At 40.7% G+C, this 20,749-nt stretch overlaps 1 protein-coding gene across 2 annotated transcripts in view; it reads left to right on the plus strand.

Moving 5' to 3' along the window:
* The window catches only part of TGFBR3 (transforming growth factor beta receptor 3), a 207,410-nt gene extending 187,715 nt beyond the window's left edge, over positions 1-19,695 (plus strand). For both annotated transcript variants that reach the window (XM_023231020.2, XM_023231021.2), the window contains exons 15-17: positions 1,062-1,103; positions 3,998-4,105; positions 16,231-19,695. In XM_023231020.2, coding sequence (XP_023086788.1) covers positions 1,062-1,103; positions 3,998-4,105; positions 16,231-16,349 — 269 coding nt within the window. In that variant the 3' untranslated portion in view covers positions 16,350-19,695. The remainder of the gene's footprint in view (positions 1-1,061; positions 1,104-3,997; positions 4,106-16,230) is intronic.
* The last annotated feature ends 1,054 nt before the right edge of the window (positions 19,696-20,749 follow it).

Consider the following 20,749-nt stretch of genomic DNA (forward strand, 5'->3'; position numbering starts at 1 on the left):
GCTTAAATTACTAAGTATGGGGAGCCCACCATGGGTGAAGGACTCCATCAGGAAAGGAGGCTGGAGAGAGAGGATAGAGAAGGAAGGGAGAACTTTGTGTGCCATGTTAAAGAGTTTGGATTTTTTTTCCCTATAAAGGAAGGAGAGTTATCAATGGATTTAGACAGGGTTATAACATGATCAGCTCTGGGCTCTGGAATATTCACTCTGGTGGCAAATGTGGAGGAGGAAATAATTGGGGGGAGGGTAGTGGTGGAGACAAGAGGGCCTCTGTGATAATCGTGATGAGCAATGAAGGGGAGTTAAACTATAGGATAATAGCATTAAGGATAGAAGAACAAAGTACTTTTACAAAATGTGTATATTAAATTAAAAGAATATTTTGAAAGCTGAGCACAGTGGCTCACGCCTATAATCCCTCGGCCTTTGGGGGTTAAGGCAGGTGGATTGCTTGATCCCAGGAGTTAGAGACCAGCCAGGGCAACGTGGTGAAATCCTGTCTTTACAAGAAATATAAAAATTAGCTGGTGTGGTGGCACACGCTTGTAGTTCCAGCTACTTGGGAGGCTAAAGTGGAAGGATTGCCTGGGAGGCAGAGGCTGCACTGAGCTGAAGGCGCCACTGCCCTCCAGCCTGAGCAACAAAGTGAGACCCTCAAAAAAATGTATATAAATGTATTTTGAAAGCAGAATAATATTATAGACTACACTGGAAAGGCATGGTATTTAAAGGTATTTAATTTTTTCGTAAGTAAATAAAAAGATATACTCAGACACACACACACACAAATTGTCAGACCCAAATTCCCTAAGTTTAGGTGTTTGCCTTCAAATTTTCTTCAAATTGGAGAGCCTATACAATTGATTGTTGACAAAGTACAATGCTTAAAATTTCTGGGTAACTCATTATAGTTTTGATATCTAAAGAGGATCATTGACAGAGCTTTCTCAAAGTATTTATTAACAAATGGAAAAGTGTCCGTTTCTGCTGAGACTTTGATGACCCTTTGCTTAAATTTTGGTTCTCCATAGAATACATTGTGATTTGTGTTTTTGTTTCAGAAAAACGTCCAAGCATGAAGGAACCAAATCCAATTTCTCCACGTAAGTCTTTATGCAACTATTTCGAAATAAAACCCCCTGGGCTTTCCTAAGAATGAGTTGGTTAGTGAACATTTGCCAAACTTTGTGTTTTGATAAGGAGACTTCTGCTCTCATTCTCCCTTCCCCCTTCCCCTTTCCCCTTTCCCCTTTTTGCTCATATTTTTTCCTTTCCTCTGTCCTTTGTTTATCCCTGCTTTCTTTTTTCCTTTCCACCTTTACCACTTTAAAATATTAATTTGTTGACCCATTGGCATGTATGGCTTGAGTGGGAAGGTAGTAACTTATTTAGAGAGATAAGTTAATGACTTGCATGCTTATGTCTGTTCTGACCTGAAAGTATTCACATACAGCCATGGAAGTGGTTTGCTTTAAGTCTTATCAACAATGTTTATCTGCTCAGAGAAGTAATGCTAAGGGAACTCATTGCTATACTTTCAAGACAATCCGACAACCCTCTCAGGGTCCGTTCCATGCTGTAGAAGATTTGTTCTTTCTCTCTTCCCAAAAAAAAAAAAAAAAAAGACAATCCGTAGTGCAAGGGCTGGGGGCGCCAGGAAGAGCATGTACGAATGAAAGAGAAAGCAACACTAATTGTTACAGAATGAGGACTTGGAAATTGTCTGGGCCGATTTCATTGTTTTATGCAGAAGAAAATGCTGACCCGGAAATATTCCTGCCTCATTGGCATTGAGGCAGGACTTGAACCTGGACTTCCCAGCTGTCCACCCACAGCTCTTCTAGATAATGTTGTCTCCTGAGGAGAATTTGTGAATCTGTGCTTTTTTTTCCTTTCCTAAGACTCCCAGGATTAGTCTCCATGGCTGACTCTTCACTACATGTAACAATCAGTCTGGAAAGTTCCTTTCACAAAGCGCTTCATAAACCGTTATCTTAAGTGGATTATTATTATTACTTTTAAATTATGGAACAATATGAACTCAAAGAGAGGCACATATGGACACATATCCGTCTTTGGAAATTTAGAATAGTTTCACTAAAAACTTGTAATCATGCTCAATTTTTGCATCTGTGGGTATGAAAAGGCAAATCATCTTCTAATATCAGTTGTAAGGACTAGACTGAATAGGCTGAAGGCTTGGTTCAACCTCACCTCCAGGGAGTTCTTCCCACCTCTTCCTCCATCTAGTGGATCTTCATCCGTCTTACAAACTCAGGTGTTGACCCTCTGACTTCAGCAGGTGACCAAAGCTATCTGCATTTTTCAGAAGTTAAATGAACACACCAAAGAGCACAGGTCTAAAAGAGTGGGGACCAGAACTTGGGAGTTTGGATCCTTCCAGACTCGTTCCACCATGGCATACTTTCCCCGAGCCTTTGGAGTGCTGGGCTGCTCAAAGGTCACAGGAGTGTATGGCAATCTTCAATGTAAAAAAATAGCTTTCTTTACACTGCAGTGAGTTGAAAGGCAAAGGGATTTAATTTATATAGAGATCACTGGAGTTGCTTCTGACTGGAGCAGAAAGTAGAAATAGTATGATAATAGTGGGGAGATCCTGTATTTCCCACTTACATTCAAAACCCAGAGACCTTAGAAATTGTGTTCTACCAAAAACTCCTCTCCCTTGGAAACCAATTTTAACTTTTTATAAGTGACTCAAAGAAGGTAGTTCTCTTAAATGAAAGGAAATGTTCTATTTCTGGGGCCTGGAATTAATTTCAAATATAAAAACCTTTGCCAAATGGAGAAACAATTGGTTCTATTTATATGTTTTGCTGATCATAAAACTGACATCACTCCCCACTGGGAGGTATTTCCGTTCCCCTCATAGAAAGATCACGGTTGGAAAAGTGTTAAAAAGTAGGTTGTTTTAAATGACACAATATGAAGCTGTTAAGATTAAGAGTTTAATATGAGGAGATCGGTGAAATGTTATAATCCATAGGAACAGTTTATTTTTACTTTATATTCTCCTTTCTTTCTGTTATCTTCCATACTTGTAAATGTTCACAAAAATATGTGTATAAAGTATTCTAAGGTGTATATTTTCTGTTCAGTGTGTCATTTTTGGAGGTGTTCAGTGAATAAGCAGCAATAAGGCAGATTTTGATCATGGAAGTTCACTTTATTTTCCAAAGCATCTTAACTGAATTTTCAAGCCACCCTCCATTCAAATAGTAGGTCCTCAGAGTGAGACAATGAAATGACAGACTTAAGATTTTACAGAGTTTGCAAGTCTGATTTTTTTTTTTTTTTTTTTTTTGAGACGGTGTCTCGCTCTGCCCAGGCTGGAGCGCAGTGGCCGGATCTCAGCTCACTGCAAGCTCCGCCTCCCGGGTTCACGCCATTCTCCTGCCTCAGCCTCCCAAGTAGCTGGGACTACAGGCGCCCACTACCTCGCCCGGCTAGTTTTTGTATTTTTTAGTAGAGACGGGGTTTCACCGTGTTAGCCAGGATGGTCTCTATCTCCTGACCTCGTGATCCACCCGTCTCGGCCTCCCAAAGTGCTGGGATTACAGGCTTGAGCCACCGTGCCCGGCCTGTATTTTTTAGTAGAGACGGGGTTTCACCATGTTAGCCAGGAGGGTCTCGATCTCCTGACCTCGTGATCCGCCCGCCTCGGCCTCCCTAAGTGCTGGAATTACAGGCTTGAGCCACCGTGCCTGGCCAACAAATCTGATTTTTTAGTTAGTTTGTTGATCAAAATAAATTGCAAACTGAGAATACCTTGAAAACCTGATCGTTTCATTTCTCCTTTGAAAAAAAAAAAATTGCAAGTTACAAAATACAGTGTATTTTATTGGAATCTTCATTGCATTCTCAGATTTTATTAGTGCTCAACCTTTATGACAGTGCTTGTGAAACAAATATAAAATTGCAGTGTATGATGCAGACTAACCGAAAAGTTGTGTGTATCGGTTTCTTTCCTTTATAGCAATGTTCCATGGTCTGGACACCCTAACCGTGATGGGCATTGCGTTTGCAGCCTTTGTGATCGGAGCACTCCTGACAGGGGCCTTGTGGTACATCTATTCTCACACAGGTTAGTGTGACTGTTGACTATGAGTTGGTGAAGAGCTTGTGTTCCTGCCACACAATAGACACTCAGTGTTTTGTTGGACGAAATAACGAATGAAAGAGAAAGTTCATTCCTACTATTTTTACATTTACATATTTGGCCTAAATTGGGTTTTACAAAAGTATAATTTGCCATAAACAGTGGAAAGAAAAGGAATGTTTAAACTGTTTGTGCTAATTGCAATTGTGATGTTGGTGAAATTTAGCTGCTAATAAAGCTGCTTTGTTGTTAGAGTTTAAAGTTAATGCAGTCAATGTACAGAAATACAAACCATTCCATCAAAACCAAAGATTTAAGGATAGGCATATAAATTAGAGGAAGTGAAAAAGAAAGCCAAGATTTTATTACCACACCTGCCAAGGTATTGAGTGAGCACTGTCCATCAAAGTCCTTAATCAATGACTTAAACCAGATTTTCTCAACCTTTTTTTAACCCGTGCTGTGTCTTTTTTGATAAAACATAAAATTGTCATGTTTTTCTTAAAGTTAAATTTTCTAAATAGATTTCCATGAACTGAAAAAATAAAAGTGATGAAACAGAGCACTTCATCTTCAAGCTATTATCCCTCAATCTTCAAAATTCAGCTGTGCCCCTCCCTACCAGTCCCAAGGTTGAAACAGAGTAGCCTGATGAGAGAACCTGTTCTGACCCCAATACAGAAAGCAGGCCAGCAAAGGGAGTCTTCAGTGCAGTGGAGAAAGAGCAAACGGATTGCCCTGCTATTGCTTCTTTCTTAGTTTCCTTACAACTATAGGAAGGAGTGACATGCCTTTTGAGGCACTCTAGAGAACTAGCTGGTCTTGTTCTTGTTTGTTCTTGGATCCTTGTGGTTTTACACTGTGAACCTAGGTAAACTGTGCTAGATTGATCCGTCAGAGGCAAGTGGCAGGCCCAGCTTCTCTGTTTAGAATTTCATTAATTGTCCATTAAACCAATGAATGCCATGATCTTTGGCTTCCCCTTGGGCCAAGCTGAAAGGATGGCTGATTTAAAGGGGAAGGAAGTACCGAAGGATATTTTGGAGAGTCATATCTTTACCCTCTTGATTGCTAGACAAAACCTCAAGTTGTTGAGAATAAAAGCATGACACAGTGATCCTCTGGTAGTTAAAAGTGTCAGATTCTTTTTCATCAGAATTTTCACTTTAAATACCACATCTCCTGACTGAAGTATTTTAGATTATGCCAGAAGGAGAGGAATGGACTCTTTCATGCCTAGCATGGGACAGTAACCCAAATGTCAACCTCTTGGCAAAAACGTAGAAGACTTTCTAATAGAGGGGCTTTGAGTCCTCAAGTGTTTGTTTCGAGTCGGGATACTTTGAGTGAAGTATGTTTATGTGAAAGACTAAAAAATGACTCCTCATAATCCTAGCATTTTGGGAGGCCGGGACGGGAGGATTGCTTGAGCCCAGGAGTTCAACACCAGCCTGGGCAACATAGTGAAACCCTGTCTCTACGAAAAAACACAAAAACTAGCATGGTGTGGTAATGTGCATCTCTTGTCCCAGCTGCCTGAGGTGGGAGGATCACTTGAACCTGGGAGGTTGAGGCTGAAGTGAGCTGTGATGGCGCCACTGCACTCCAGCCTGGGCAACAGAAAGAGAAGTTGTCTCAAAATAAATAAGACTCCAGTGTCATGATTCTGAGTATTATATAACCATCCGTGAATCAGTTTAGGAGCATTCTTCCTCATGAACAGTTTATAAACGGACCAGAAAGATAGAATTTAGCAGAGCGGCACTTTAAAGTAAGAATTTTGTCACAGGAATACTGACATGTTCAGATCTGAAGCTAACAGTTCTTTGCAACTTTTCCAACCTCCTGCCTGGCTGAGAGGTGTTAGGGCAGTTGGCAGCATATGTTGTCTGTTGGGAATGAGTTTGAAAGTACTCCAAGAAGACTGGGTCACCCACAGATGTTTACCATGTGCCTGCTCAGCCACTGACTGGCCTTGGTCACACAGCTGCACTCTAAAAGCTAATCTTGGGCCAGGAAACCAGGTCCAGGCAGAATATAGGGCAACCAAATGACACTCACTACTGGAACATGCCCCACTGAAATCCCCCCAGTAATCCAGACTGTTACCCACAGGCAAGCACACAAACCTGACAAAAAGCAAAGCTTGGTTGTATGGCATGTATTCATGCTCATTGAATTTGGAAGTCTGTTGTTACTGATCCTTTTTCCCCCAAGCCAGAGACTTCAGGAGGGCCTTAAAAGTACTGTTAATGTAGAAATAGGTTTGTAAGTAAATTTAAGAAAAATGAAACCAAAGACCTCCCTCCTATGATGCTTTCCAGCAAAATGAATTACACTGATTCAGAAGGTAAAAGATTTATAGACACTGTCATTTGGGCTTAAAATCCTTTCGCATGACTTATGAGACAGCTTCAAAATTACTTTTTATTAAAAACTGTAGCCTCTGGTTCATTTTATAGATTGCCCTTGAGGAATACGAGCATAACACAAGCATGAAGAAGACTCACTTCAGGACCACATGATAGTTCTTTTCTGGAACCCCTTCAGTTTCTTACCTGGGTCATCTAGCAGCAATTTAGATTAATAAGGAAGATTATAATGCAGTGGGCAATGGGGAGAGCTACGATACCAATACTACCTCAGTCCGTTCAATTTCAACAATAATTGAAGCTGTGGAACTCACAGATCGTATATGCTGTATTTGGGGGTTCAGATAGCATCTGCCTCTGTGTGAAAAACAATCCTTAATTTGAATGACTTTCCCTTTGTTTACGCTTTCCATTCCATGTGCAGCGCAGAGCACAAAACCAAGTCACAAATTTGGATTGTGGATATCTACTTACATACCTGGAATGTGTGTTAGCCTACAAAGATGGGGTTCCCGCTTTATCATAGGACAACTCTGGGCACAATAAGAGATATTGCCTTAAGGCTGGATTAATTCTGTTTGGAAAACTCCATTCCTAAAACTTACATTCTCTCCTAAGATGCTGTAGAGAGGAGGGGTGCTTGGGGGCTGAAATGGTGCTGGAACCATAGAATCTTCATGCTCCTAGGGACCCTACCTAGTTCAGGGGTCCCTAACTTCTAGTTCATGAAGTCCCTAAAATCACATGCAAAATCATATCTGGTTTTTTCTTGAAGGGAGGAACAAATGCTTTTATTTTTATTTTCTAGTAAAACATTTTAGCTTTATTAAAGTAGTACATGCAAGTAGCTTAAAGGTTGAAATAATCCTACAAGACTTGTTATGAAAAAAATCAAACCCCTACTGCTCCACCTTCTTAACTCACTCCCCGGAGCATTATTTTTAACACTTAGCTCATCCTTTTGGACATTAATCCATACTTCTAAATACCACGAGTATATTGCTGCTTTTTGACTTTGCAGATTTAGACCTTTTTTGTAGACCCCCTGTTATGGAAAATGTCTCCTTCCCCCGCCATCCTCTTAATAGAAATATGCTGACATTTTGGTTAGATCAGCATTTACTGTTTACATTATTATGACTACCTAAATGCTAATTACAGTTAACTCATGTATAATATCCTGCATGACTTTTAATTTTCCCTAGAATTATTATCTTTCCCCACCCTACCCCATTAGCTTAATTTTCTTTTCTTTTCTTTTCTTTTTTTTTTTTTTTTGAGATGGAGTCTTACTCTGTCACCCAGGCTGGAGTGCAGTGGCGCAATCTTGGCTCACTCCAAGCTCTGCCTCCCGGGTTCACGCCATTCTTCTGCCTCAGTCATTAGCTTAATTTTCTATATATTTATCATTATTTCTTCTGCTGACCCTGCCAGCTGTCTCAATCTCCTTTTAATACATTGAGACATATGGAATGTTCTACTGATTCCTTTTCTTCAGCTCTTTCCTGGAGCCTCTGACTTGCTCCTGTCTGAACCCGTTCCCTCCATTTCTGAACGCTGCTGTCTTCCTATGATCTTCTTCACTACCATTCTGTGCATTCCGTTCACTTCTCTTTTGAGTTGTGGATGTCCTGTGTCATGTACCTCCTGCCTTTCTTGTTCCTGGTTTAAAGTGTACATAGGAGGCAAATGTTTTTCACACCTTGCATGTCTGAAAATATCCTTGTTTAACAGAAACACCTGGTAGATAGTTTGGCAGGGTATAGAATGTTAGATTATAGATACTTTTTCCTTTGGCCTTTTGAAAGCCCTCCTCATTGTCTTCTAGCTCTGAGGATTGCTGTTGAGAAGTTCAGAGCTGTGCAGATTCCTGATCCCTTTTGCATATGACCTGTTTTTCTTTCTGGAAGAAATTTTACAGTGATATCTCTTGAGTTAGATGTATCTTTATACGTTGTGCTGGTCAATAATTGGGCCCTTTCAGTTTAGAAACTCCTGTCTTTCAGTACTAAGAGTTTTAAAAATGATTTATTTTTTTTCTCACCCCCTTTTTTCTGTTTTCTCTCATTTTAGAAATCATTTTATTTATTTGAAAGTTGAACCTCTTGTCCTTTAATTTTCCTTTCTTTCCTGTTTTCCATCTTTCTGCTTTCTTTATTTTCTGGGAGTTTTTCTCATCTTTATCTTTCAGTTATCTACTGAGTTTTTAATACTGGCTTCAAATTTTTTAATTCCAATAACTTTTTTCCTATGAATTTCTTTTCCTTTAAAAAAAAGGTTCTATTCTTGTTTCATGGGTACAGTATCATCTGAGAATATTAATATAGGATTATTTAAGAATGAGGAAATGCTAAGCTGTGGGTGGTACGTATTGATTGTGAACTTCCTTAGGGTGATCTGACTGGGCCATTTTATTGATGAACCCCTGATATCTCATCATCAGATCTTTCCTCTTTAGCTCATCAGGCTTCCATAAAATATGTTTTTCTGTTTCCTGCTTGAAAGGTATAGGACTGGCTGTTGAAAGACCTTTATAATGGGCATTGATTAAAATAGACTGACATGGCAACAAATTATATTTGGCAAATAGACACCAGAAAGCAAATACCCAGACTTCCTGCCCAAGGTATAGTCCTGGCACTTTTCCCGAATGCAAATAATCAAGCGCATAGCAACTTCTGCGGGAGACAAACTTGTTACATAGTTAGTCAGGACAGGAACCCTACTTTCTTGATTCAGAGTTTCACTGTTGCTAGATGAGGCAAGGCCATCTTGCTTTATCTCTTTTTAGGCTGAGCAAAAGAAACCCAGGTGAGCCAAAATATGTATTAATATATATTTGCTGAGTCCCCCGCTTTTGAATGTGGTACTGTTGCCCTCAAGTGTGCCTGGTGTTGATCATTCCTGGAACCTTCAGTTTCCTCCTCTTAAGAGAGTAAACTTCCCCTCTTCTTCCTGGATTAGGAAGGGCAGATCTCAGCCCAGTGGAGTGAGGGAGGAAATGTAGAGAACTATTCTGCTTCTCATATAGTTCAGCCAACCTCTCTTGCTTATAGCCATACATTCAAGAGAGGTTTCCAGAGGTGCCTGATGCCACCATTCCCTTAGTTTTTTAAGGGTTCGGTGACATAAATTGGTTGTTTCTCAGTTTTTCCCCACTGTTGGCTTAGGTTTCAGCTCTCTTGAGTCTGCCAAGTCAGTTGCCACTCACCCATTTCCTCACCAGCTTCCAATATTTTATTGTTGTTATCTTTACTTTTGTTATCTTTGTTGTCATGTGTTTATGCCTTTAAAAATCCATTTACTGTCCTTGTGGTAAGATTTGGGAAAGAAATGCAAGTCAGTGCCTTTAAATGCACTCTCTCTGCAAAGTCGTACCCTTGCTTTTTGTTTGTTTGTTTTTTGTTTTAAATCGGTTTCTTAAAGGGCGTCCTTGGAAAATTACTAGTCTGCATCAACATTTCCTTTTTACATAGCGAGAAAACTGAGTCCAGAGAACTGATGTGACCAACTCAAAGTTACACAGGCACAGCAGTCAGGACTGGAACCTTGCTTTCTTGATTCAGAGTTCACTCTTCTCGTCTCTTCCCATTGTGTTATTACAAATTCAAAGGTCATGTAGCCATAATCTTTTTATTTTCCTTCTGCTTATCAGATAATAAACATTAATTAGCAAGTATTTTGGTTTTTCTTTTTGCCTCTGTTTAGTATCAGCTAAATGTTTTTGGTTTGTTCACTCATTTATTCGTTCTTTCACTCACTTATTCAATGGATTTTTTAAGCTGTTGTTAAATGCCAACACTATTCTGGGCACTGGTAAAATAGCCATGAGCAACACAAAGTCCTTGCTGTCATGGAGTCCCCATATATTCAGAGGAAGAGAATAACCAAACAGACTGATTATAAGCAGATTGGCTCGGGCAGAAACCCAGCTACAGGCACACATGCCAACCTTTAGGAAAGCAATGACCTGATGAACTCTGTCAGAAAAATGGAGAACTGACAAGGGAAGTCTCACTGGAGAAGGAAGAAGTGTTTCTAATCTGAAGAATTAAGTTTTCTATTAACCTCTCATGGAAACTGAGGGAAGGGTGAGAAGAAGGGGGAAGGGTATGAATGGCCAGATGCTCTGGGAGGTGCTTTGTTTTTTGAGAGAAAAAGACACGCCAATAGACACCAGGAAAGCAGAAGGCATTCATCTTAACCTCTGTGTTTAATGGTTTTATAAAATAATGATATGAGCATTTGAGTGAAAAGAGAGTGGAGCCTGCCTTCTTTATAGTCACACTGGGATTTCCATCTGTTCCAGCTGCATCTGTCTGATCCCTAGGACTTGGTCTCTTGCCTCCTACCTTATCACACCTTAGCCTGTCCTCTTGCTATTTCTCTTTTCATCGGGCTATGCTTGGGAACCTGGAGAAACCGCAGGCCTCTGAACACATTGGCACCTCTAGAGCTGCTCCTAATGAAAACCTCTTACCTGACTCGGGTGGACTTTTGGGTATGCGCTTGACTTTTCCTTTAAGAACACATGGTGTGTTCCATGGAGGGCTGTTGAAAACTGCCCGATGAGTTGGGATGGGCACACCTAATTCAAAACCTCAGCGTATTATTATGCTCTGTGAAACAGTGTTCCTTACACTCTTAGATTTTTTTTTTTCTGCTTACACATCAGAGCAGCCTTAAAGTTGAAAAAGCTTTTATTGCACATTTGTTGTTGTAAGTACGCTCACCCCAATAACCCTGTGAAGTAGCGATGATCTCTTTGTTGACTAAAGGGAAACACAACTAATACACCTGCTGAGGTAGCAAGTCTAGCCGTTGAACAAACCACAGCTTCAAGTCCAGTTTCTGACTCGGGGTTGTAGTGATAGCTGTGGGAGACAGCTTTCCTCCTCCACCTGGCTTTTCTTCTTCTTCTTAGTTATTATCAGACTTTGCATCCTATTCAGGGGCCACAGAGGCAAGGAAGATACCACAGAAAACCAAAGTCTGTATACAAACAGGTTGGCCACACTGCAGGAGTATAGAAAGAAAGTAGTAGGCAGGACATTGTGAAAAACTTTAATTCTTGATATAGTCTTTTCCCCGTGACTTCTAACAACATCTAACTCACCCCTCCTGGAGAATTTTGCTGCAAAAGAAGAGTCTTTCGCTTGGAGACTGGGGAGGAATGAAATTTGAAAATGATAAAAAGTGATTGAAGACTTCTCTAAAATTAAAGGTAGTATCGTTCACTCTGCTTAAAGAGTGAGCTTGTGAATTAATTACAGTTAGGATATCAAGAAACTGAGACGTTAAATAATACAAAATTGCATGCAACACATAGACCTAGAAGAAAATATCTTTGTTTTCTTTCTAGCATCAAGGAATATTAAATCTAAAGTACCCCCAGGTATATGGTTTTCAATCCTATGCTTAAATATCTCCTGAGAAGGAGATTCCGTAAATTCCCTCTATAACTAACCAATCCTCATAATCAGCAAGTTCTTTTCTGACCTAAATCCCTATCCTGCCATTTAAACTCATTTCCTCATGTTTTGCCCTCCAGGGAGATAAAGAACAGCTGTCTGCTCCTTTTTGTAATAATCCTCATGGACAGTATTTGCAATAGTCTCCTTTGGCCTAAATACCAAGCTTCCCCTCACCTTTCTTTTTAACTCTTCTGTTGTTTCCCCCCAGAGTCCTCCGGTGCTGTTCACATCTTTACTGAATAGTTTCTTCCCCAGGACCTGCCATGGTGAAAGACTTAGAAATAAGAATCCAGTTGTAATATAGATGCCAAAGAGGTAGCAGGAAGTCAGATCTGGACAACTCCATGCCATGCTAAAGAAATAAAACATTCTCCATTAAGAAATGGATTTTTTTTTTGGGGGGGGGTGGTTTTTTTGTTTTTGTTTTTGTTTTTTGCTTCTATTTTTCTATTTTTCTTTTTTTCCCCCTGTAGAGACAGGGTCTCTCTATGTTGCCCAGGTTGGAGTGCAGAGGATCTTCACAGGCGAGATCATAGCTCACTGCAGTCTCTAACTCCTGGCCTCAGGAGATCCTCCCCCTTCAGCCTCCTGAGCAGCTGGCACTGTAAGTGACCACACCTGGCTTTTTCTATTTCTTAAGGCATCTCTGGCAGTATCTAGCCCCAGCCATAGCTAACTGTGAGATGGGTGGAATTAATGCTTAGTGTCCTTATCCTCAGTGTACCCTCCTCCTCGAGAGTATGTCAGACACCAAATTCCTCTCTCCCCTACTCACTCTCCCTCCTCTCAAATCTCTGTTCCCTCAATGTGGTTTGAGATTTTAGGAGGAAAGCATGAAGACTGAATACATTTCCTCTGCTGACCAAGTTTGATATTTATTTACGAGCAAGGGCACCCTCCTTGATTTTCTTAGATGTGTTAATTGGGCCTAGTCTGCTTAGCCACGAGGTCCTCCCTGCCCGTTTCCTTTAGGAGCAGCCTGGTTATATTTGTCACCCAAGGGATGTTTTAGAGAAAGTTAGTGCTCCACAAAATCAGAGACCACTGCAATGGAGAGCAGACAGCCAAAAGACCCATCTCAGAAAACCCAGGGGTCTCTGTTGGCCCATTAAGTAGAAGCACCTGCACATTCAACTTTCTTCCTCATGGTGAATTTTTCTGTAGCATCACTTCCATTTGACAGTGAAAAAACTTTTTCTTAATTCTGTCAGAAGGTAAGAGGTTTTTTTGTTTTGTTTTGTTTTTTTGAGATGGAGTCTCACCCTGTCACCAGGCTGGAGTGCAGTGGCGTGATCTTGGCTCACTGCAAGCTCCGCCTCCTGGGTTCACGCCATTTTCCTGCCTCAGCCTCCCAAGTAGCTGGGACTACAGGTGCCCACCACCACGCCCAGCGAATTTTTTTGTATTTTTAGTGGAGACGGGGTTACACCATGGTCTCGATCTCCTGACCTCATGATCCGCCTGCCTCGGCCTCCCAAAGTGCTGGGATTACAGGCGTGAGCCACTGCACCCAGCCGGTAAGAGTTATTTTTAAAACATGGTTATATTGAGAAACCTTGCATCTTACATGTGAAAATAGCCACAGAAGTGGAAAGGATGGTCTGAAGAGGGGACTTTCGATATTTCCCAGCAGATTCTCAGACAGAGATTCACCTTGGCCCATTATTGGATCAAAGTCAATATAATATCAGGTTAACTTGACTCATCCAGCTGGTGAGATGTATCCTGCAGTCTCGAGTGGAGAGGCTTCTTTGTTTTGTTTGGGGTTTTGTTCTGAAGTGTTTTGCATCACCAGAACAAGAGTTTCCAAAACTCGGGAAATTGAAAGGTCTCTTTAATAGGCACTGATGAAAATAAACTGACATGGCAACAAATTATATTTGGCAAATAGACATCGGAAAGCAGATATTCAGGCTTCCTGGGCAGGGCATAGTCCTGGCACTTTTCCTGAATGTGAATAATCAAGCACAGGGCAACTCCTGGAGGAGCAAACTTGCTCCCTATTGCTAGATGAAGCAAGGCCTTCTTACTTTTTTACCTGTTATTGGGCTGAGCAAAGCCCAGGTGAGCCAAAAAAGAAAAAGATGGAGTTGCCTCCTGCTTTTCAGATGTATCCTTATTTAAATAGGAAAATGTAAGTTTAAAACATGGTTCGTGCATAGCCACATTAGTCCTTCTAATTGATTATGTGAGGATCCAGCCGGGTATGGACCAACATGTGGTTTGTAAGGGAGTCGAATTCATAAAGCATATCTAGAGTTGTTTGGGTCTCTGGAGGTTTTCTGTTTTTGTTTTGACATCAGGGTAGTTAAGAGATTTGATTCCCTTCTAGAAATAAAGCTTCTACTCTGGGGAAAGTGAATTTTTGGCAGAAAGTTATTGCCATGGGGGCAGATTTCCCCACTCTTAGTTATACACACACATGAAGAGTAGAGGGCAGTGCTGGGGAGCGTCCAAAACATAGGTTTCCAAAAAAGTCAAAAGCAGTGTTTCAGCTGGGCATGGTGGCTCACGCCCGTAATCCCAGCACTTTGGAAGGCCGAGGTGGGCAGATCATGAGGTCAGGAGATCGATACCATCCTGGCTAACACAGTGAAATCCTGTCTGTACTAAAAATACAAAAAATTAGCCAGACATGGTGGCACGTGCCTGTAGTCCCAGCTACTCGGGAGGCTGAGACAGGAGAATTGCTTGAACCTGGGAGGTGGAGGTTGCAGTGAGCCAAGATCACGCCACTGCATTCCAGCCTGGGGGACAGAGTGAGACTCCGTCTCAAAAAAAAAAAAAAAAAAAAAGGCAGTGTAAAGCAGTGTTTCTCCGCTTCTCAGGAATATTGACCCCAGTCCCGTATCCATCCCGCCAATCCCAGAAGAAAAGATAATTAGAGGAAGTACAACAAGGGCCAAACTTACAACAAGCACATAAATACTTTGAGGTTGATGCAAAAGTGTGTATAACTGTGTGGTTCATGAAAGGGGTGACAGGAAAAGCTGTAACCAGACCCAGGGACATGAGCCAGTTCTACATTTTGCAGAACTGCTTTTTTCACAGAGGCTTTTGAGGGGCCCCAGAAAGAGAATGGAAGTAATGGGGCCAAGTTCCTGCACTGGAGGGCAGGGCCTTTCCTTGAGTGTTTTGTTTTAATGAAGCAGCTGGGAGGGTTGCTTATCTCCGGCTGATAGATGTGTATTTCAGCATGACAGGAAAGAGGAGGCTCATTCATAAACAGGCCTGGCCCTCTGGGGTTTCCCACATTGAAGGAGGGGATGCTGCTTACAAGAAGTTTATGAAGTTTATGCTCTGACTTTTCAAAGTAAGTGCAGTGTTTTTTATTGGAGAGCCCTGATCACTTTTCCCTACCTAGAGCCATTTTTTGAGGGTTGCACTGAGGCCAGTTTTGCCGAAGAGAAGACTAACTCTAGGGCCTTTTGCACTGTTAAATGCAAACCATGTGTGTGACTTGAGGTTTCCTTCCTCTCCAAAGCACTGCACATTTGGCACGATGAATGGCTTTAACTAAAATGCAGTGGGGTGTGTAATGAAAAGTGGGATGCTTAAAGTGTTAGGAGATACTCACACTGCACCCCACAGGGAACCTCAGTGGGGAAGAGAGGCCATTCGCTGGCAACTGCAGTCCCCGTCTGCAAACAGCTAAACCCCTTCCCCAAAAGGTTTTTCCAATAACAGCTATCTCCCACCCCAATTTCTCAGGTAATTTATCTGTTTGGCACACAAGGCTCTCTTTACTGTAGCTAGGACAAAGTCTGTATTTCACTCCTGTTTTTAACAAGTGCATTCAGAACAAGGCTCCCAAACTTCCAAGGTTCTCTTAACTACAATTTAAAGGTCACACCCTCCAAATCCTACAATATCTTAATGAAAGAAGACGGACAGTGTTTCCTGAATACAGGTGCTGGTCAGTTGCCAGTTCACACAGACCAAGTGGTGGTGTTTTCATCAAAGGTTGTAGACCCTGAAATTCAGGGACTTTGTCATCAACTGTCAGAGGTCTTAGCCACTAGAGCTGCCTGTCAGTCAACTGTCTTCTTTTTCCTATTCATGATGTTTTAAAAATAAAACAACAAATAGCAAAACCTTGTTTTAGAAGGTATTCCAGCCATCTAGGACCTAGTCTAGTTGCTTCTGTCCCTGGTTGAGAAAAACATCGGTTAAAATGGCAAGTGCGGAATAAATGATCTTTTCAGGAATGCACATGCATAATATGCGTCTTTCTCTGACTCTGCCTTTTCTTTATTAACTGCAGGGGAGACCGCAGGAAGGCAGCAAGTCCCCACCTCCCCGCCAGCCTCGGAAAACAGCAGCGCTGCCCACAGCATCGGCAGCACGCAGAGCACGCCTTGCTCCAGCAGCAGCACGGCCTAGCCCAACCCAGCCCAGCCCAGCCCAGCCCAGCCCAGCTCAGCTACTGCCAAGGGCAGGACCAATGACTGAGCCTCATGTCCAGACTCAGAGGGCTGGATTTTGGTTCCCTTATAAAGACAGAATGAATTTCAGTATAAAGATCACCCATTGTATTCACCCCACACCCAGGGCTAATATAAACATAACCCTGGGCTTCTGTACCACACTAGAATTCATGTGAGAAAGCTAAAATGGTGGTCTTCTCCACCAGCCCCTCACAGCCTTGGGGGTTTTCAATGTGAAACACATGCCAGTTTTTAAAATGCTGCTTTGTCCAGGTGAGAACATATAATTTGGGGCCCTGAGTTTTACCCAGACTCAAGGAGTTGGTAGAGGGTTAATAGCCAGATAGTAGAACCAGTGAGGAGATGCGGCCAAAGATTCTTTATATCTGAACCAAGATGTAAAACAAGAAATGCTTTGAGGCTTTCTAAGCGTTCCTCCTGTCTAATTCGCACCTTCATCTGGATGCACGCTTCTGACTTTGCTGCCACACCCTGTGGGGTCTGATGTGTCCCTTGATGGATGCTGCCCTCAGGGACTGCACCCTGACAAGTGTCAAGGCAACATTCCTTTCTTACGCCCTGGGCCAAAACCAATGCTGATGACCTTATCTGCTTCCTGTTTCTTCCCATACTTGCATACCCCACTGCAAAATGTCTTAATGCAAATGTTGTATTTCTTACAGGCCTACAGAAATTGAAAATGACCAAAATCAGGAACCACAGATTGTGCCCATTCCTAATATTTTGTTCTGGCAAATTAATGTATAAATTGAGGTGAAATTCAGTTATAAAATCAAGGAGAAATTTGCACAGTGATATATTTCTATGTGTATGCAAGTAGAAGTATATAATATGTCATCTGGCACATTCATTTTCTCAGCTGGAGAAAATTTGAAAATGTCCTTACGCTTTTAGAGTTGCAACTTATTCTTAAGTATATTTGGTAGGGTGAGTGTTTCCACTCAAAACATGTCAACTTAAAAAAAAATAGGCCCTTTTATAAAAACCAAACTCTAGCGAGATGCAAATGTATGGCAAATCCTGGTCTCCAGTTGGTTATCTGAATAGTGTCGCCAATTCCACCAAGACAGTGCTGAGATTGGAAAAGGGCACTTACTTGGATTGCCTTACTTCTCTTGCCTTAAATATATCCCAAACTCAAAAAGGGCTTGAGGGGAATTTCATTAAATGGAATAATAAGATGCCACTTTGCAGCTAAAATAAGCTCAGTGATACCTCTATGTTAAAAAAAAAAAGAGAGAGAATGCCAGAGGGAAATTATCATGCTAAATTATTTTACTGCTGAAGATAGCTTCATTGCTTTTTCCAGAATTCCCCCAAACAACTTAGAATTCCGTAAGTAGAACAAGTTAGATTCTGCCCCCAAAATATTCATAAGCAAATCCCACTGCCCTTAAAATAAGGAAGTTATGCCTGGTTGTCTGTGAATGGAACCTCAGTAGGAAATGCTGATGAAGCTTAAAACCTTAGGGCAATGTCTACATGGGAAACAAGTATATGGAAATTGACAATCATTTTTACCAAATCGTTGAGTAATAATCTGACTAACCTGATAGATACAGACATTCAATAAGGAAAATTTTAACCAGAACAGATTACTTTAGGGCTGAGATTTCCAGGCTATCTACATTGATCTACTGAAAAGTTTCCAGATTTCCATATACAAAGGAAGAAGACATGAGTTTAGAGAATTTTTTTCCTTTAATTTTTTTTTTTTTTAACAGAAGGGTATCAGAGTGGAGGACCTAGATTACGCTACCTGTGTTTGAAAATAATGCGCTTTGCCTAACCTTCAGTGGAATGTATTGTTTTAGCATATTCTATGTATAAAAAAAGTTTAAAGATGTCTTCAAAGAAGACTAGAGTCTTTAAGTCACTTATAGCTATATTTTACTACAAAATCTGTGTATAAAGATATATTTAAGTGTTTTAGATAAATTTAAGTTACTCCATATGAAATGTTTAATTTCAGCTACTGTGAATTCTTTTTATCAGTCCTTTGCTTTTTTAAAAAACCCTTTCCATCTTTTTAAAAAAGAAAATTAGCTATTAGGAGATATTAAAAGATCGATGTCTTAGAAGGGCAGAGTTAAAACCTTCTGTAATATATTTAAATATATATTTTTAAGAGAGATGCTACATTGCCAATGATTTTATAAATAATTTAAAATTAATTTACAAATTTATAGATGCAAACCAAAAGATTTGTTTAAAAGAGAGAGAGAGGAAAAAAAACACCTTTTATTTGTTTGGGTCTCATTGTCAGAAGTATTCTTTCTTCAGATCAAGAAATCTGTGTCAATAAAACCTAATCTCATATTGGAGAGTGAATGTTGTTAAGTATTTCTGAAATGTTTCTAAAAAATGAACATTAAAAAAATAAGGTATTTTCTCCCTAGCTTCTCATTACAGTATTTCTAATTGCTTCACACTTTACAGTTTTAATACAAAGTACAAGCTCTACTTTTAGAACATGTTCTACAAGTTTCTTTAAAAGTATTGTATTTCAGCTGAACTCTTCTATCTGCAGTCTTTTGTTATTTCTGCAGGCTACACCCTTAATTTGCAGAAGCCATTTTGTTTTGTTTGTTTGATGCTGAAGCTGTTGTTGAAATGCCCTAAACTCCAAGGCAGATTGTCTGTATAATACGCTATAGCTTTTCACCATGTGGTGTTTACCAGCTGTTATTCTGTATTTTAAAAAGCCAGAGATTTCTACTGTCTAAACTGTTTCTATAGCATTTTCTAAACAAAAAAAAAATGTTTTTTTCCTTATCTTGGAATAAGATTGTAAATCCATTTCTTGCGTGTGTTCTTAGTGGGCATGATTGTGTGTGTGTGTGTGGGGTGCTCACACGCGTGCCAGTCTTTTTGTACTGTAACTACCTCATGGTTCGAATGATTGTACTGCTGGTTGTGTTAACAGAGCACATTTTGTTGGGTGAATCCTATGTGATTTTTTTCATGTTTGTTTTATCTGGGGTTGTTCATGAAACTGACAGATGTTTTTCTGAAAAGGACTATTATCAGTTTCCAAATACAATGCTTCTCTCTTCTGGTTTTTCCTGAATGAGCCTGATTTTGTTGCTGGTTTTCATCATCTATGAGGGTAAAAAGAGTACCCTTAAAATCCCTGTGGCCAGTTTGAACACCCCTATTGTATTCTTTTCTCTGTTCAGTGTGTCAGCTATTTTGTGAAGATGCTTAGATGTATAGTTTTGATAACCACAGTTTTAAGTCTTTTATCTGTGCATAATAAAAAGATATATATCAATTATTAATATGTGTCTTGTCTTGTCATCATTAAATTCTACCCTCAGGCTGATGTAACTTTTTTCACTGTGACTTCCTCCTGAATGTATCGTCTGCTCCAACTGTGTTGATGAGGAAGAGGGAGGAGAAAGGCTAAGAGGTGCAGAGCAGAAGGAAGGGCGTACGGACTATAAGAAGAGTGCAGCAGGAGCTGTCGCTCTTCTCAGAGAAACGTGGCAGGGGACTTGGAAGTGGGTGTCTAGCCCAGAGTCAAAGAAAGAAAAATAATACGTGTTTAAGGTCTACTATTTTTAGCCCCTTCAAATACCCCAGTGCTGCTTCCAGCATTCCATATCTCCAGATGGTACCACCGTCTTCCAGTTGTCCAAGCCAGAAACCTGGGAATTTACAGCCTCTTTGGCTCCCCTCTTCCCACATCAATAAGTCCAAGTGTTATTCTACCTCTAAAATGTCTCTTCAAACCACTGACTTATTCCTACTCCGGCTGTTGTTACACACTGCTCAAGAGCCATTGTCTCTTGAGTTGAGTCATTGCAGCAGCCTCCTAACTAGTATGCCAACTTTCCGTTTTGCTCCCTTCAATTCTTTCTCCACCATGCAGCCAAAGTAATCCTAAAAAGACTCCATTTTGAGGCCCTTAAGTAATTCCCCAATTTGCCTTCAGGCTGAAGTGCAGATTCCTAAGCGTGGTTCCAAGGAGGCTAATCTGCCTGCCTTCCCAGCTACTTCTCTCACCTCTCCAGAGCTCAGTTCTGTTTGGCATCCTCACCCCCAAATTTGTAATGAAAAAAGTTCTCGTTCAATATCAAATATTACATTACAGCATTGAGTATGCATTTACAGATCACACTCCCCTTTTGAGATTTTTAGTGACTTAGATGATTTGGTGTCAAAGCCAGCAGCCCATCCCTCACATTTTACACAGGTGGGTACCCTCAGAGCAGGAATAGCGTTAAGCTGCATTTCACAGCTACGGTGCCCCGTGCAACCAGCTCCTCTTAGGATATGTGGGAGGAATTGGCAGGTCAATGAATTTTGTTTGCCATCAAACTCTCCTTGTGT

This window comes from Piliocolobus tephrosceles, chromosome 1 (genome assembly GCF_002776525.5).
Source record: "Piliocolobus tephrosceles isolate RC106 chromosome 1, ASM277652v3, whole genome shotgun sequence".
In the NCBI taxonomy this organism is placed as follows: Eukaryota; Metazoa; Chordata; class Mammalia; order Primates; family Cercopithecidae; genus Piliocolobus; species Piliocolobus tephrosceles.